This window comes from Cavia porcellus, unplaced genomic scaffold (assembly GCF_034190915.1).
Source record: "Cavia porcellus strain 051 isolate PalLab524CR breed Dunkin Hartley unplaced genomic scaffold, mCavPor4.1 scaffold_20, whole genome shotgun sequence".
NCBI classification, from domain to species: domain Eukaryota; kingdom Metazoa; phylum Chordata; class Mammalia; order Rodentia; family Caviidae; genus Cavia; species Cavia porcellus.
This window is the reverse complement of record NW_026947503.1, coordinates 30,566,386-30,586,026: the sequence shown is the minus strand read 5'-3', so window position 1 is coordinate 30,586,026 and position 19,641 is coordinate 30,566,386. Positions and strand designations below refer to the sequence as shown.

The 19,641-nt window shown below is 35.4% G+C and overlaps 1 protein-coding gene across 5 annotated transcripts in view; it reads left to right on the top strand.

Annotated features, from left to right (window-relative positions):
* The window catches only part of Dcc (DCC netrin 1 receptor), a 1,081,241-nt gene that overhangs the window by 364,561 nt on the left and 697,039 nt on the right, over window positions 1-19,641 (top strand). For all 5 annotated transcript variants that reach the window (XM_063231626.1, XM_063231625.1, XM_063231624.1 and 2 more), the window contains exon 2: window positions 7,611-7,931. In XM_063231626.1, coding sequence (XP_063087696.1) covers window positions 7,611-7,931 — 321 coding nt within the window. The remainder of the gene's footprint in view (window positions 1-7,610; window positions 7,932-19,641) is intronic.

Here is a 19,641-nt window from a genome sequence, read left to right as displayed (position 1 = left end):
CACTAGGTTGGCTAAATCTTACATTAACATGAAGTCGAAACCATATGTTCTCAAGGAGCCAGTGATATATAGCACAGTGATACAGCACCTGCCTGTCAAGCACAAGATCCTGTGTTTGATTCTGCTTAAAAAAAAAAAAAAAAAAAAAAAAAGGATATGCTCAGGGCACAGCAGAGAAGTGACACTGACCATCTACCTTGTTCCTTTTTAATGATATTCAGGGTTGAAACTTGGGCCTTTGCACTGAGTTACATTTCTAGCTTTATTTATTTATTTATTGACAGGGTTTTTCTATATTCTTGAATTTCCCAAACTTCTAGGCTCCAGGAACTTGCCATCTTCCCAGAATGTTGGGATTTTAAGTATATGCTACCACACTTGGCCTGGTTTCGCCCATCCTCAGACTAAGAGGCAGGTATCTAGGTAAAGACCTGAATTCCAATATTCTGAAAGGCTGCAATTATCCTATAGACCTAAAATTCTGAAAGCACCATGACAGAGAATGCTACTTTTACAAAAACTTATTTTGTGAGATGAGTGGCACTGTTTTAACTGTTTAAAAACAAAAATTTTATGTCTCTTTTTTATCAATATCCTAAGGAGTATTCTAATCATCCAATTGACTTTGGAAGTTCTATTTTGCTTAAAGAAGTAGGACTGTTTGGTCGCTAAATAATAATAAAAAAAATGGTTATAAATAAAGGCAACCCTGGATACTGTAAGCAATAGCAACTTCTTGGCCCTTTCCCCTTTTTTCTTTAGTCTTTCAAAAAAATCATACTGTATGTATTAATAAACTAGGTGTTGAAGGATGTGTTCAGATACTTGATAGATTGTGCCTCTAATTTCATCTTCTTGCTTAGAAAAATAATTGGTCCAAATTACACAAATTTTTCAAATACATAAATTTTGTGAAGACAGTCTGAGGAGTACAGGAAGTCTCATGTTCTAGTCCAGGACATCAGATATTTGGATCAGCATTTTCAAGCATGAGTTAACTAACATGAGAATTCCTAGAAGGCCTCTGAATGTTTGGATTGCTCAGTTCTTCTCCAAGGGTTGTCAGTTGGTGTTATGGATTAAAAACAGATGATCAACTTAATGCCAGATAAATTAAATCAACATGATGCTGAGCATAGGTATTCCATCTGAGGAAAGCGTGAATAGAGATTGGAGGAGAGGAGAGCTGTCATGGGTTCTCCTAAGTGTTGCTGTTTGAGTCATTGGTTCTCCTGGAGGAGCTCATCATGACCAGCTTCCCCAGTATGAGTTCTACCACTGTTATCAGAGGAGCTTGGGACCTTGTTGGTGAGAGTGGCTGTAGTTCACTTTGGGGGAATTCTGGTGCTTATACAGAGCATTGCTTCCTGGTTCTGGAGGGGAAGATGTGTACTGTTTAGTCTCTGGGAACAACTCATCATGCTGGCTTTCTGGCACGTACGTGACTGTTCTTATGTTGGAGAAGCTCAGGATCTCCGTGTCACTGAGGATGGCTGCGGTACTTTTCAAGACAGTCCTGGTTCTTATAATGAGTGTGACTTCTGGGCTCCGGTATAGAACATTCAACCTATCAGCACAGCTCCTTCACTCCACTGACATAAACTTTCTAGCTTCCACCACTGACCTTTGGGCCTTCCCATAAGAAATTCCATAAAACAGATCCATAAAACAGACTGGTGTGAGTCCTTCTTGTGGGCTCTAGACCTCCAGTTGGACTTGTGGGAGGCATTGTCATGGGCTCTAAGTTTTCATCTGGACTCATTCAGGACATTTCTGGGGGATCCAGGCCCTTGGCTGGATATTCTGGGTCTTTAGCGGTGTGAACAGGTTTCCTGCACTTTCTTGTAAATTAAACTCTGTGTGACCATCATAAAATAATATTATAAATTCTGTGTCCTGATTCTAATTGTTCTCCGCACAACCCTTGACTACAACAACTGGGTAGGTAGAGCACAGGGCATTTCTGATTCAGTTTCCAGATGTTGCTGCTATTGCTAAACCACGTATGTAACAGGTACTTTGAGAACCACTGTTTAAATATTCATTCGCATGTCCGAAATTTAAAAAAAAAAAATCATGTATGGTTAAAAGTTCCATTAATTTGTTAATTTTTTATCAACTTGTTCCATTGCATAACCTCCCAAGTATTATAAGATTTTTGACAGATCTAAATTTGAGAGTTACAATTACACATAAATTGATATTTGATGAATTAAAAGTAGATTACATTCCATCATTCACAGAATGAGTTTATTTCAATAGAAATCTCTTTATTTGTCTTAACACAAGAAGAAGCAGATGTGGTGGCATATATTACTAAGAAAAGATGATGGTGGCATGGTTTACTGAATTTTACAGGCATTATCAGGAACTCCAACTATCCCAAAGTGAAAGTTTGCATAATTTAAAAGGGATAAAATTATCCATGTCAAGTTCTATGGGGATTTGTACGACATTTTCTAATCTTAGAGTCTTCCAGGAGCTTCTCTTCACTTCCATGCTACTTTTCATAAATTTTATTTTTATCCTTTATTGCCTTAACTGGAAGCTTTTTACATTTTGGTCTCGGAAAATGGTTTCTGACTCCATGGGGAATTATTCTTCACTCTTAACAATGTTTGATATTGTAGATAAAATGTCAGACCTTGAAAACTCCATTCTAGGTTAGACTGCCCCTGTGACTGACTGGGCTTTGAAATGAACAAGAAAATGATAAGGAGAGCAAGCACAAAGGGATTTAAGCTTACAGAAACATTTTCCCTACTTGATCATTGAGGAAAGTTTCTAAAATACATTAAGGATTTTTCTATTTCTAGATATTTGTTGTAGTCGAGGTCTGGACTATCTCCTAAAAGGTTTAGGTGTTCATAAACAGTGCCATTCAAAGGTGATTGAATCACAAAGGCAATGCACTGATCCATGGGTTAATCCACTGTGGATTCCATAGCCAAGTGTTCTGTTAAAAGGTGGGGGACATCACTGGAAGAGATAAATCACTGGGGTCAAGAGCTGGAAGGGTTGGTCTGCCACCCAGCCCCCTGCCATGTCCTCTTCCTCGTGTCCACGCAGGAAGCAGCTTTGCCCTGCACAGATCCTTCAAACATGCCCTTCCCCCCATCACCAGCCTTCTGTGGACTGAACACATGAGCCACAGTAACTGCTCCTTTCACTTCTTAGTCCCAGTAATAAGCACTGACTAACATAATCAGTGACATAATCCTGAGATATCTTCAGTAGTATTGTCTCTGCTACTTACTTATGTCTGATAAAACTAAAAGAAATACATGGTAATATTTTACCTTTACTTCATTCCTCAAAAATAGACCTGCCTTTGTACCTTCGTTAAGAAAACATGAGGATTTTATTATCTGTTTATGAACTATGCTTTTACAAAGAAAAGACAAATAGGGTGAAGGAGAGAAAGGAACAGGGAAGAAATAAAGGAAGCATGGATGAAGAGGAGCAGGAGCTCCTCCAATGAACTTCTGGCAACACATTACTTTTTCTCAGAAGAATATGGAGAAGGAAGGCCAGTCATTATTTAAATACAGATATGTTTTTATGTCTACACTCTAGCCAAAGAGTTAGAAAACTTCCTAAACCAACACTTGGTAAGAGCGAAGCTTAGTGATTCAGTCATCTTTGTTTTAAAGTGAATAGAACAGAGCAAAGCAAAACAAAACAAAGCAGATCAGAGAAAAACAATTCAAATAAACACAGCAAGAAATCAGCAGTGGCTACCATAATGTCTCTTTTTTTCTCTGAAATAGTAGTCCATACCTTCACCATACAATAAGTTAATACAAATCCAAATAGTATAAAAGCATCAAAACAAAGAATGAGAGCCTTACAGGCACTGGGAAATCAATAATGGCTATCATAATGTCTCTTGTTTTCTTCAAAATAGCTATCCGTACATTCACACATATTGAAATCAAATAAATACATACAGACTAAAGTCAGTCACAACCAAAAATAAAAGCATTGTTGGATTTCAAAACAAAATGATAGGAAATCATCAATGGCTACCTTAATACTCCTTTCCTTCAATGTAGCTGTTCGTAGCATCATACATAATAAAATCAATTCTTGAAACTCTTTAGGTGAAGTTCTAGGCACATATAAGCCTATGCATGTACATCTATCCTTTCTGTATTAGAGGGAAAAACAAAACAAAACAAAGTGTAAGAAAAACAAAAAACAAGAGCCTAATAAATAACTATAACAAAGAGCCCAAAACATTAACAATATAGACTTTCAGAACATGGCCGAACAAACATAATAAATTTTGTTGTTTTGCATAGTTATTTTCAAAAGTTTTGCTTAGATTACCAGATATAGCCATGCAAAATTGATCTAATCGTATGAATGTTAACTGTTTTGTTCTGAAAACTAATAGAATTAGTAGTACAATCATCTTAGCAATCTAAAGTGTATATATACAAATTTATATCCTTTTTTCTTTGCTCTTCCTTCTTTTCTCCTTTTCCCTACCCTGAGTTATTTTTTTTCCTCTTTGAGCAGTTTCTTACCCTTTTACAATAGCTATGGTAAATTTTGGATCTTACTTACTTTTTCAGTTTCTTATAATAGGGAGACAGCATGATATTTACACGTGTAAGTTTAATTTATTTCATTTATGAGTATGCTCTCAAGTCTCATCCATTTACCTCTAAAAGCCTCAATGTGGTCTTTCTTTATAGCTGAGTAGTATTCCATTGTATAAAAATACCACATCTTTTTTATTCACTCAGTGACTGATGGGCTTTGGGGTTGTTTCCAAAATTTAGCTTTTACAAATTGTTCTGCTATAAACTTGAGGGCACATGTATCACTGTGGTATGATGTTTTTAGTTCTTCTGGGAATATGCCCAGAAGTGGGATAGGTAGATCAAATGGGTGACTCAGTCATCTTTATAGTGAAATCTGGTGTCAGTCTCAGTTACAAAAGTTTCTTGAGAGATGAGATTTTGGTACTTTCAAATATATTTATCCAAAAATATAATTATTGTAAATAATTCTATATCAGAACCAGAAGGATCGCTGCCTTTATGAAGCAAGGCTGGGGGTACTTGTACTTGAAGCCTCAAGAGAATTACCCTGGGCACATTTAAAAATAAAAGAAAATAAATTAAGGAACCTCTCCATTAGGCTTTCTCTTGGATGAAGGTCCATCATTTTTACAATATAAAATCCTGGGTAGCATTGTAAAGTAGGCAATTTAGTTTTGAAGCACGAATATATTTTTTCTGTGATTTTCTAGTAGCCTCTTTCATCAGTTTTCCAGGAAATATATACTTTCACAGAACTCTGAGTATACAAATTTCAAGAGTAATTATTTGATCTGCAGACTACAAAGTTATTTGTTCTTCTTCATCTTCCTCCATATTATCATTTTTCCATGTAACCTTCCTCTTCTCATAAACTCAGTTAATTTGAGATTGATTCTTTGGTGAAACAATTTGATAAAATTATATTATAAAGATATGATGAATTTATAGGCAAAAATTGCTAAGAAGAATTAGTGCTATAAAATAAAAGGAAAAGTAGGTGCTCTAAATTGAAGTTATTGTAATTAATGCTTTAGTAGAACATCTAAACATGTGTGAATGACCTCACAAGACAGTCAGGCAACATGTGTCTAACATGGGCTAAACTTGAAAACAGGACCATTGAAAACATTATTTCCCCCAAAATTCATTTTATTTGAGCTCATATTTTCTGAAAACTAAATATATAATAAAAATTACTGTAAGTCAAGTGGTATTTTTATTCCAGAGCCATATATTTTAAATAAAATTACAATAAGGAGTACCAAAAACCCCTCAAATTACCAATGAACTGCAAGGATAATTGTATTAAGAAAAGTTAATCTTATTTAATTTTTCTAAACCACATACTCACAATAGTGAAACCTGTCATAAACTCCTTGTTTCTGAGTAAGTGAATTTTTGTGTGTGTGATAATGGGCACATATGTTCATTAACATACTGTCATAAATAGCTGTGTTAAATGTATTATGTATTCTGTGACATAAACAAGATGCTCAATATGAGGTTGTCATTAAAGTATAGGTCCAGGAAAGAACAAAAAAGCAATAAATGCTTTTTAATATAGTTGCCTGATCTTGAATTCTAAATTTATGCCTACCTTATTAATGCCACTTGTATGGAAATTGCAGGCATTATTCTTGGGAAGTATCTTGACATTCAACAGCATTAGAACTGCTTTCTGATTTCTCATCCTTAGTGTATCTTTTGTCAGGTGTTTGCTAGCTTGTGGTTTCTTTACTGTATAATGGAGGAGATATTGGAGTGATGGGAGAGACATTGACAGCCAACCAATCTACATCTAGTGAGCTTAGAGCAGGGTTCAGTTAATAGATGCCCTTCACCTGTTTTAGTTCCAGGTGTTTCTAAACTGGGTTTGAATTTAAAGATACAGGTAAATTAGGATGCTAATAAAATTGAAGTCTTTATCCTGATAGAAATGAAAACTGAAACAATTTAGGGGTATTTTTTAATGAAATAAAATGCTGCTTCAAAGGAAAGAATAAAGGAATGCTACAAGAAACTAGTCATTACCACTACATTTTTACCCAAGGTAGTGTAGGAGAAAATGGAATTAAGCAGTGGCATGGAAATTCAGTTAGACTCTAGGAATGATTAAATATTGAAAACAAGATTCTAAGGGGACATTGTAGAATCTTTAGCTTTAGAGTTTGTCCAAACTGAAATTGAAAGGATTTGAATTTGAATGATTTAGTTAGTACACACATTAGATCCAAAGTTCAACTCCATGACCTCCTGCAGCTTTTTCAAGGTCTTTGATTTAACAATCAAATGTTCTCACAAACACTATATATTGGCAGCCTTAAAAGTACATGCTTTAATTATATTTTTCCATCCCTTTGAGATTCTTCAATGACTCTTGTTCTCCCTACTCTTCAATTCCTCCTGTTAATTGCTGATACTCACTTATGTTTATGAAAACAAGACAAAAAACATCCAACTATGATATTGTTTCAGATATCCAAGCTCATGAGAAACATTTAAATGGAAATTAAGACGTTTCAGAGGTTTTAAGTAGTAGCTGTATTGACAAGCTCCTGCGGGTGGAATTTATTTATTTTAAAAACCCATTTGAGCTTTGTTCTAATTTTATCCACATTGTTGATATTTATTCTTTGTAAAGCACCATGTCTGCATAGATTTTCAGTCTATGATACCATAAAAAGAATGCAAATATAGAAATAGTTACCTAAATTTTACCTACCACCTTAGTGAGTATTGGTTCTTTAAAATATCTGATTTAATTTGAAAATATTAATTATTTCTGTTATCAGTATAACTGATATGATCATATCCATATTTATATTTTGTGAATTCTTAACCTTTCATAGTATTATTTTGGGCACAGTTGTTTCATTAATTGTGGGTGCTTGAAATAGATACTTCTTTTAACATAATACCCATGATTTCATGTTTACTTTTAGACACTTTTCTAAAAGCTCTTTTTTTTTGAAAATTTTTTATAAAGAAAAGACAGAGAATTGAACTCTAAATTTTCTTCAAATGTATAGCATATTTCCCTTTATTCTCCTATTTCAGGTTTCCAGATTAAAGCGTTCACGTCCCTGCACTTCCTGTCGGAACCTTCTGATGCTGTCACGATGCGGGGAGGAAACGTCCTTCTAAACTGCTCTGCAGAATCTGATCGAGGAGTCCCAGTCATCAAGTGGAAGAAAGATGGTATCCACCTAGGCTTGGGCCTGGATGAAAGGAAGCAGCAACTTCCCAATGGGTCTCTGTTGATACAAAACATCCTTCATTCCAGACACCATAAGCCAGATGAAGGAGTTTACCAATGTGAGGCATCTTTGGGAGATTCTGGATCAATTATTAGCCGGTCAGCAAAAGTTGCAGTAGCAGGTATGTGGATCTTTTCTCCTCCTCCACACCACCACCTCCTCATTTTCCTCCTCCTTCTCATCCCTTTTTGTTTCTTTCTGGGGCTAAGAAAATAATCTTTGTGAAAACAATGTTCATTTTAACTTTTAAATTGAAAAGTAATCATATTTTATGTGCCATAATGTGATGTTTTGGTATATGTATATATTGTGAAATGATTATATCAAACTGTTTAGCATATCCATCATCTCATGTAGTTAGTTTTTGTGATGAGAGTTTTGGAATTTACTCTTTTAGCAATGTTAAGACACATTTTGTTAACGATGCTCACAGTGCTGTGCGATATGTTTCAAAAGTGTATTCTTCCTATCTAACTAAAATAGTGTACCTTTTGTCAACATCTAATTGGTGACTACCTCTGATGATTACCATTCTATTGTTTCTTCTATGAATTTGACTTGTTCGACTCCACCTAAAGTGGGTTTTTCAATACTTTCTTTTCTGTGTCTGGCTTACTTCTTTCAGTGTAACATTCTCCAGATTCACACATGTTGTCTGAAATAACAGAATTTCCTTCTTTTTCAGGATTTAGATTGCTTCATAGTTTGATTTATCTTGGACATGTTTTGACTAAATCTGCAGTGAATTTGGGATTACAGATATTCCTATGCTATACTGATTTATTTCCTTTGCATACATATACTCAGTAGTGGGATTGCTACATCTAATGTAATTTCAATTTTGGGGGTATCTTCTTTCTGTTTTCATATTTACTGCATTCATTTACTTTCCTACCAACCATGTATATTTTTAAGAGAAAGGAAAAAAATTAAAATTAATTTTTCATGGTCTTAATGACTTTTCTCCTTAAATTAGTATAAGAAATAGTAAGAAAATCTCAATTACCAAAAAGTATTAACAGATATTTTTAAAGAAAAGCTGATTCAAATTAATTCATTGCTTGTGTGTATGGGAGGATTTTTTACTAATATAAAAATTAATAATTTTAAATTATTAACTAAAATATTTCTTAAAATGCCTTTTATAGCTATTTTTGAACTATTATGATTTATTTGGCCCACAGAGCGGTAAATTTAATGTAATTATAGTGGCACGATCTATAACATGTCATCCTCAAGTGAATAGTAAAAATTTTACCAGTCTTTCTAAATATTTCAATGCTTGGTAACAGACTGACTCATTAGCTGAATGATAGGATGATTTTATTTTCTATTTTAAATACAAACATGGAAGGTAGCTAGTCTCTGATAAAACTGTTTTGAATATTCTGAAGCTCACCATATCGTTATTTCTGCCCAATAATCTAGTCGGATTATTTCATATGGCCCCTACACTGTTAGAAGTGCAGGCAGTAGAATCTGAATTTTGCTTTTATTTGTTTCTATAATTAATTGACTAAAACCTGGAGTAAGCTGTTTTTATGATTTTGATATAGAACATTAAATAAGGCAAGTGCATCTAACCTGAACCAAACCTAAGCCATCTAATGGATAAACCAATGTTTGAAAATAAGTTTTCAAACTTATTTTTTTTTTAGTTCTCACTAAAAAACAAACAAATGAAAAAAAAAAAAAAAAAAAAAAAAAAAAAAAGAACTGAAAGACTGTTATCCAGCCATTTGATCATTTCCCAGACACACTTTAGTTTAGTCTCATCCAGAAGATTCACCAAACTGAGAATTCACTTTCAACAACGAATAACTAGAACACTTGAGGATTGCAATTCCCTTCACTCTTCTAGTAATGGTTCAAGTACATTCAAATCCAAAAGAGGTGATTTCAGTGGAAATGCTAGGAAGGTCTCAGAAATACCGTCAGTTCCCAAAGCCAACCTCACACCACTTTCCCCTCAACATTCCTGTGCTGACATCTGAACTTCCAGTGTAATAACTGGAGGTCATTAAGGCATGAGATTTATCAATGCCCGTGTAAGGGGAAATTCAGACAATTTGCTTCCTCTTTTTTTTTTTTTTTTTTTTTTTTTTGTCATGTGAGGACATTCAGGACATGAGCAGTCTATAGCCCAGAAGCAGACCTTCTACAAAGAGGAATCATGCTGGCATTCTGATCAGAATTTCCAGCCTCCAGAACTATGAAAACTAATTTCTGTCTGTCATAGGCCAACTGGTCTATGGATCTTTGTTTTGACTCTTCCACACCAGGTAAGACAGAGTGACTTCAGCAAACATGTCCTGGATGGTAAAGTTCACCTACAGGTGGAGTAGCCAAGCTCTCTGATTCATCCTGACTGACCTGGATTTAATATTTGAAAGTCTCAATTCCTGGGAAGCCTTTCAGTACTAGGTGAAACTAGGATTGTTACCCTGCCTGATTTAGCAATGACAGTTTAAGGAGACAAGTGAGGTGACATTTTGATCATGGAAACCAAGGCTTAAGCCACCTGGGACCTGTGAGTGAAGTGTGTCTGAAATTTGATTGATGAGCTTAATATGTGGAGAGGAATGAAAGTTAATGATAATTATGACTGATTAAGAGGAGCAAATGGAAAAGTGCCGGGGAGAGGGAAAAAACAGCATTCTTAGGATGCTTCAGATAAAGTGGGATGAACTCATGTGTGAGTTTCTGGACTAAAAGAACCCCACCCATCAGGTGTATGTAGTACCAGAAATTCTGAAAGGATTTCAATACATCAGGATGCCATTATGGCGCCTATTCTAAAAGGCAATCACCTAGGCACTGTTAATTAAAGCAGCCCTGATGTGCTGCCTTTTGGCTGTCTTGAAATCTGACTTTCCTTTTACATATTCTGTTGAAAATTCTGATGAAATGAAGAATGATTCTTTCCCTGTGAGATATTAAAATAAAGTGGCTTTGACTTTAGTATTCTGTACAAGGAAAGGCTCACAGATTCAGTCACTGAACTGCAATCTAATATTAGATGGTATCATTTCAAGGCAATAAGGCTGTTCATAGCATTTTAAACACTTACCATGCTGTTTGGCAACACAGAATACATCAATGTTATGTCTGTTGAGGTTAAGATTGCCAAATCACTAGAATTCACAAGGGGAATATATCTGCCCTGTAATAAAGACCATGGACTTGATTTCATCTCATTTTTAAAGCATTAGCAGTCAATAAACCAGTCACCACTAAAAGGTAGCAGTGGGCTTTGCTTTGGTGGAAAAAAAAATCTCTTCTGTATCCTCAGGTGTAGTGGAGAGTTCATTAAACATAATGCCTCTTTTTCATTTTTTGCCTTTTTAAATTCTCTTTTGATAAAATGTTATGTGGCAAATGAAATCTGTCAGAACATTTTATGCAATGGTCTTGACATGCACCATTCATCCTGTTTTCTGGGAACTTCTCAAGTGCTCTTTACATCCTGCGTGCACACTTGGCTGGAGAGCAACGAAATAGGAAAGATAAACAGAAGGCTCCCATCCCATCCAATGTCTTATTCAAAGTCACAGTGCAACAGGCTAAAATGGGTATCTCTGTTAATTTTGAGTTCAAAAATAGTAAACAAATTCCACATTTGAAAAACAACTTAACCAGTACTGGCTAAAGCTGGAGAATTTCATTTTTATGTGATGGACTCGAATCTAAAATGTTGGGATCTTTCTCTGCCGACTATACCTCTATGTAGGCATAAGACTGAGGTTGAGTAAAAAGGCAGAAGTGACTTTTTCTCTGAAACTATTCCTAACACCCTTTCTGATCTATACGTAGGAAAGCACATGCCCCGTTTGTTGGTAGACATTTGTTTTTACCAGTGAAGACATGGCGCTTTATGCTGTGTATAGAAATCTCTGTCCATGTCATTTTCCCCTTCCTTTTTCCTTCTTTTCTTTCTCTTCTCTCTCTTCTGCTTCAGCTTTACTAGACTTGACTGCACTTATGCATATATAATGGTACTCTGGATGGACTGAGTTGAAATAATTTTCTTTATACCTGAATTTCCTTCAAATTAACTATCAAATACTCTGGACTTAGTAAATGAACTCTGCTGGAATACTCATGTCACTTTAAAAGAAAAGACATACTTTAGTTCCATAGTCTGTACAATCAAGATGAACTAGGCGTGGCCAAGCTCTTCCCTACTCCAGCTGTCTGAACTTCTCAATGCTCTTATGTTCAACAGACAAAGTAATAATCTACCTCTTAAGGGTGTGGTGATTTCTAAAATACATCTAAGATGCAAAGCTCTAGTGCTGAGCAGATTCATGTTTAATGACAAGAGTAGCATAAATAGACAATAATGATTATTGTGTTATTACAATTATTATTATTTGGAAATGACAACTTTTATATTGCCATATGGTTGTACAAAGCATTTTGGGTTCAGGAGATATGTAAGCTACAATTCCTGAGCCATGAATATTGTAATCTTGGATCAGGATTTTTGCAATCTATGAATGTAAACTGGCAAAACTAAATTTAGTTTTCAAAAAATTGAATCCGTACAATTTTTGGCAAACAGCCCTAAAATTCCTCTGAGTCAAAGATGTATTTTCAACCAGTTGATTTAAAATTATGTCAGTGCAACTACCAAAATTTGACCAGACTAGAAGTTCTGTAAAGAGAAACTCCTGCTATCACTTCTGAAAAAGACTATCAGTACCCTTGTCATCTGCCTTAAGCCCTTTTAACTGAAAAGCAGTCACCAAAATGGCTTTTATGGTAGTCAGCCTAGTCTGGAAATTTAACCTGACTGTCCCTCTTCTTCAAGAAAGGAAGATCTACAACAATGTAAAAGAAAACAAGATACAACAGAGCTCCTCTGAATAATCATGAAAGACTCACCTTATTTCACTTTCCCTGATACAACCATGACCACCAGCCCACCCGCCTACATGTCTTCTAACCCACTGCTCACAGGCTTCCCCTGCAGGCTCTGAGGAACATGGCTGAAAGTTAGTTACACTCTTGGAAATGGACTGAGATTGTTCCTTCTCCAAGTAAGGTGACACGTAAATTCAGGTTACATTATAGAGCACTTGAGTTTCTATGAAGATTTTCAGGTAGATTCTTCATTTTTTAATTTTTGAGCATTTACTTCTTAGTATTAAAATCATTGAATTGCTCTATCTCCATAGAAAATACATCTTTTGCATTATCTTAAGATACTCAAAAAGCTAAGTGAAGGAGCCAAAGTGACAGATCAGAAGAGAGTAAAATAAGGTAACTGACTTTCTATGGGCAGAGACTGAACCTCAGATGATCCAAATCTAGATGTACAATATTCTTTTTCACTTTGCTTCTCAGTCTAAGGACCAGTGTTAGCCATAGAATAATTTTCAATTCAGTAATCAGTCACCTCTTTTTATTCAGGTAAATTCTCTAAAACATAAATAAGGGAAATAAAAATTTTATTACCAATTTAGTCCTTTAAACATCTTAGTTCTATGGTGAAATATTGTGATTGCTAGGATTATTTCCAAAAGATGAAAAATATTTCTAAAAGATGAGAAGTATAAAATAAAAAGCGGCCTTTATTCTGAGAACATGGAGAGTGGGGGCATGTAAATAGCCTCAGTTTGGGGTGGAACCTAAGGCGGGCATTAGGGATGCACAGGTAGCCCATTGGTCCTAGGTTTGGCGCCATATGTAAATTTCCAGGGGCGGGAAGATGGCATCACAGGTAACTTCCTAGGGACAGGGGAGATAGGGGCTTCCTGCTTCTGGTTGAGGCTTTCCTGACTACAGTGTCCTGTCTGGGCCAAAACCCTTTCAGTGATGTGGGATGTTTTCTTCTAAGATGGGAAATTTTGGTAGTAAAGCTATACAGTCGATAGTAACACATGGTAACTCCTGAAAAATAAATGTATAATTTTAAAAATAAGCTTATATAAAATCTTCCAGGAACACAATTTAGTTTTCATCTTAGGAAGTGATTTTAAAATTCAAGCCAATTTTGTAATTTTTTTTCTTTTTCTGCTTCTGGAAAATCAAAACAATAAAAGACCTACCAAACTGCATTTACTTGAGTTGTTATTTTATTCAGGGCCATATTTTTTTTCCTCTCCATTACAATAGATGTTTCAAGATGCAAACTGTCCCACTCTGCTTTTAAATAAAACAGGCATTGTAATTAAAATTCCCCTGTGTTTAAAAAAAATTAGTTACTTGAGGAGTTGTCTCAGTGAATTCCCTTTCAGAATGCCTCCATTTAAATGAGTTATGAAATAATTAAGGAAAGCATATTATGGTGAGAGAAGGTAGAAAGAAGCATTTTGTGAAATGATAACCTGACCTTTACATTGTTACTTAAAAGGAAGCAGAAAAAGGAGCTTGTCTGAAGGGAAAGAAGAATAAACTACACTGCCTCAGGTCACTCAAATGTTATATAAAGGAAACAGCAAGAAAAATGCTCATATTCCTTCTCTCTACAGGAGCAAATATAAGAATCTTGCCTAGAAGGTCAAGTTCATCCAGTGAAGCAGTTTGGAAAATGTATCCCAGGGCTCTTAAATACGCTGAAAATTCTATTTTGGAAAGGTTCAGTTACAGAGCCAAGCTTTCCATGTTACACACATAGAAATACTGTTTATTTTCAAAGGATGAACAAAGAAATAAATAGTTCTGATTCTGTAATAGCCTAATTATCTATATTTAGCTAAATGGTCTTATGGTTTTGTGCTTGAAACATGAACAGAAAGACAATATTAGAAACAAATGTGATATTATAAATAATTGTATGTGTAGTAATACCATTTGCTTTAATTTTATTACCAAATAAAACTAAACTAATCACCAATATTGCTCTCGTGTCTTCCCCATCCACACACCCTCACACCTTCAACTTAAATAATTGCATTTTAGAGTGGAGTTACACAATTGCATCTTTCCTAAATCAATTAGCTCTGCAATAAAATTAGAATAAAAATGTATTCCTGAAAAATATGCAGAGTGGAAAGACATCTTCTACATTATAAAGATTACAATAGAGCACTTGACAGGGCTTTTTTTTATAGGGGAAACATCAACAAAATAACTTTAAAAAATCTTTCAGCCTTCCATTTTCTTTTCTTTTTTGTGAATTCTAATTCATGTGACAAAGGAAACAGCTAATTATTCATTCTAAATTTAATCAGTATCTTAAGGGCACTGTTCTTTATTCATATCTTAAAGTGGAGACAGTATGTTTTTTTTTTTTTTGTTGTTGTTGTTCCTGTTATTTTGGTTTTTCCTGGTACTGCAATGGACATTAGGAGTAATATCTAAAGTATCTTGGTCATAGTAACTCTTTCAAATTCTAGAAGATCCCTTTGGCACATCAAAACTCGATTTTTTCAATAAAGGTGATGCTAAAAAGATTGACATGTAATAGTAATGCAAGAGAGAAAAAGTAACAACTTTCCCTCTCTGCTCACTAGATCATGGATGATAATCCTGTAATACAAGACAGGTTAATAAGAAAAATGATTAACAAATTTATTTAACAGAAGTCTTATATGACACTAGAATGTCTGGAAATGAAATCACAAAGACCTGGAGGGAAGAGAAGCGTGTGTTTTGCTGTCTTTTGAAGGAAATAGATACGTGGTGGTAATAACGTGGATCAGCAAGCCTGCTTATTCATATTTCTTCCTGGGTCTCTGTCTCTCACTCCCCACCCTCTAACAACACCCGTGTAGGTAGGGCACCTATCCCATGAAGGTCTTGGAACATTTTTATGGAGGTAGGTCAGAGAATTCTTGTGTGAACTAATCTACACAGAAAGATAGGTCCGAAAGTGACATCCAAGCTGTCACATTTTGGGGTGGAATATACAGCACCCTTAAATAGATAGGTAACAAAACTAAATCTCTGATGGAATCATGACTATTAGTAAATTTAATAAAACAGTTTACGTTTATTAACCTATCTCTGGTGCAGATTTTTCCTATTATATTTTTATGTCTACAGTAAAATTTACTATTTAAAGTTAATATTATGAGGAGACCTTTAAAGTCTAGAACTAGCAAATTAGAGGAAATAATGGAAAATCTCACTGTGCAAAAACCTGAATCATCCTAATTTTTTCCTGTCATGATCACCAGTACATATAGGTGAAAAACCAGAATATAAATACTAAACACAATTACACATTTCCCTTTAATACATTATTTTAATTGTACAATTTTATATTATGCTGTATATTCATTTAATCTATAATAAGGAAGTGACTTAACTGGTTATTTATCCCATCATTATTAAATATATTTATTTGATAGAGTTGGGATTTAGAATAACTCAGAAAGCACTACTGGGATCCAGAGAAGTTGCTTTTTTTTTTTTTTTTTTTGTACGGAAGATCGATTCACAAACTTTCACTTTCCAGGCAGGTGCTTGTGCCACTGAGCTAAACATCCAGCAAGTCTCATATTCTTAATGTAGCAAAAGATTTGTTTTGGACCTGGAATCATAAGTTTATTGGGGGAAAAAAAAAAACAACAAAATGATAATGAGAAATATTTTTGACAGATATTAAATAACCAGAGTATGTCCTTATTGTACGGTAATACTGGCAAGGATCACACTTACACAAATGTACAGACAGGCAGACAGGCAGACAGGCAGACAAGCACACACACACACACACACACACACACACACACACACACACACAGGTGTTTCCTAGTGCTATAGCCAGCCAAAAATTTTGGAAGATTCCCATTAAAAGAAAAGCCTTAGTATCAGAGGTCAGAACATTCTCTACCGAAAGTGTGGTTTGGAAATCTCCCAAAGCATCGGAGAAACTCCTCAAGCTTCACCACAGGTCTTTAACTGGGGCTTAACCGTGGATGTGACTCTCCCACTGCAGAGGCACCTACCCTACCTTGCCCTTTCAGAGCTCTGTGGATCTCGGCTGTGGAGAGCAGTTAAGCACCAAGATTCTCTCAAAAGCTCAACTCACTCAAAGCTCAGTGTGAGCAGTAAGAAAGAAACCGTACAGATGTAGCTCTACAAGTATACATACTGATGTATGTGTGGCTGTGAGCATGGCAGAGGGTCTGTATTTCATTATCTGTGTATTCGCCACTGCACTTGTTAAATGAATGAATTTAAACTATTCACATCCTCACCTCATCCAAAGATACTGAGATACAAATGCAGAACACAGGCACCCAGGCCCTATTCACCTTTCCAATCAGATGAGTCTCCATTTCTAAGCCTCTGTATTTTCATTCTGTTGACGGACTCCTTAGTCATACAATCTACCTTTTGCTTTATTGCCCCTGTGCTGTTGTTGTTCTTTTATACATATTTTTTAAAGTTGATTTTTATGAAAACCTTCAGTTTTATTGTAACTCCCAGGTCTTACTCTTAAAAGGGCTACTCAGCAAGTTTGCTTACTTAGATTTCACCTAGAACATTTCACCAATGAGAAGCCTGTTTAAGGAAGTGTTAAACATCAATAAAGCTTCTATAGGTTCAACATTAAATTTCAGTGTTGATTGATTTTATTGGACTAGTTTTTTGTGGCCCCTTTTGTAAGGGAATTCATCTCCAAAGGCTAGAACATGACATAAAAATAATTAGTATTTCTTTGATCCAGGCAGTGATTGCAGGGCTATCTTTTAGGTCCCAACGTATATTCATTATTATAAAACTAACATTCTGACTATTTCTCAAAGGTTATTCTAACTTGTGTCCCAGCCCAGGAAGACCCTAATTTGGAAAAATATAATTGCAGATACATAGATCACACCCTCTGCATGTACCCTTCATATAACCAAGATTTGTTCATTTATTTTCATTGAGAAAAATATACCTTAAAATTGAATCTTTGTAAATGCCACTCAGTTATTAAAATATTCATAAAGTTGTATACCCATCACCATTGTCTAATTACAGAGCATTGTATTCTTGCCCTTTCTTTTTTTCCTTGCGCCTTGAAAAACACTAATCTACTTTCTGTCTTATAGTTAGTCTTTAACATATATCAGAGTATGTGAGTGTCCTATACATATTACTTCATAACTTATATTTTCACTTAATAACTTTAACATCTTTTGATAATTCTTCTAGATCATGCTTTATGTTTAAGTTCTTACATAGTGTTTCACAGTTTAACGTTCATATATACATATTTTATTTCTTAGTCTTCATTTTTGATTTTATTGCATTCATATTTTTTTCATCTTTAGTGGATTCCTATTTGTGCATATACAAGTTCTCTTAGACAAATACCTACCAATGTAGCTACTGAGTCAAATCATGTGAGCCTTTAAATAAATACTGTTAGACTTGAAAACATTTTGTTAGGCTGGCTCTAAGTATCACAAGCCACAACACATTTTATTGCCATTAGCTGAAAAACAACAACAACAACAACAACAAAAACCAGCTAGCTGGCTCCTCCTTAACTTGCAAATTTCATTGAAGGTTAGTGATATTGCAAAAGTGGTAGTGATGAGTTGACACTGTGAACAGTCCTAAGTGTTGCCAGGGAACATGTGATCTATAGTAGCCTCGGGACTGGTGTCTCATCAGCATCCCGTGGTTCTCCTGTACTTTTATGTGACTCTTTGCTACCTGTGAGAAGTAGCAGTACAGCCACATGGAGGAATCTAAGAATCAAGTTCCTGTTAGGTCTACACTGAAATTTCCCAGTTCTCAGGGCTTGACCTAGATCCCAAATCTTCCAAACTAGTGTATGGCAGAGGTTAAATAAAAAAGAGACAAATTATATGATTTTTTAGGGCTCCAGGAAAGTCAAAACCCTTTTGTTGAGCTGGTGACACCCAGGACTAAGACAAAAACTTCTCTGGATCAGCCCACTTTTATTAGGACCAAGGACAAAAGGTGGGAAACCTGAGAAAAGCACAGGAAATGAGCAGGACCTTGAGAGTTACTTTAGAGACTTCTCTAAGCAGTAAATTATGTCAATTTAGGAGAGCCATCTTATCTCCAAGATAACATTATGGTAGGATTGAGACGGTAGCAGTAAAATTCCCTAGCTGCTGTATTTATTTACTTAAATAGTGGAGGAGCTAACATGTCTTCAGCTGTAGCCTTCTCATGCCCTTTGAGGTATCTTGGGCCTCACAGGCCACTACAGGCCTCCACCAGGACCAATGATTCATAGAGGTTCATTTACTATGCATCAGCCAGGCAAGGGGCTGAGGTCTAGGACAGACTCACAGATAAACATAGAAAGCCAAGTAGAATTTAAAACCTGCTCAGAGCTGCTTCGTAGTAGTCTCCAATACCCAGTCTTTCTATCTACTATTAAGGTGGCACTGAAAACTATCAACCAACTGTAGAAGAAGGGGAAATCCTTCTAATAGCTTAAAGGCCTTCCAGCATTTGGTTCCTGACTGTAACTCTGGCCTCATTTTAAAATAACCAAATTCATATTTCGTTTAAATTTTTAAAGCAGTTCACTAAACGTGCACATTGCCTGTGGCTTTGACTACTTTGTTCCATATGTCTTGCTTTCTTATACATCACACAACCCTGGGTCTTTTTTTCCATGTCTTTACACTTCTTTTCATGAATCTTTTATAAGCTCTTTAGGTGAAGAGAGGTTCCACTCTCTTTTTGCTCACAGTAACCTGTGTTTCTTTGTCATAGATGGAACATACTGTTCTGTGTCCTTTAAACACTCTATACATAAAACTTCTTAGGTGAGTAGGGAAATTATGATAACATAAGTCTTGTGACATCGATCTTAGCTTCCTTAGGTAGGAAAACTTTTTAAAAACTTTGTTTGTAACTTGCTCTTACAAGATGGTTGGAGCTTGGCTCTCAAAGGCCAG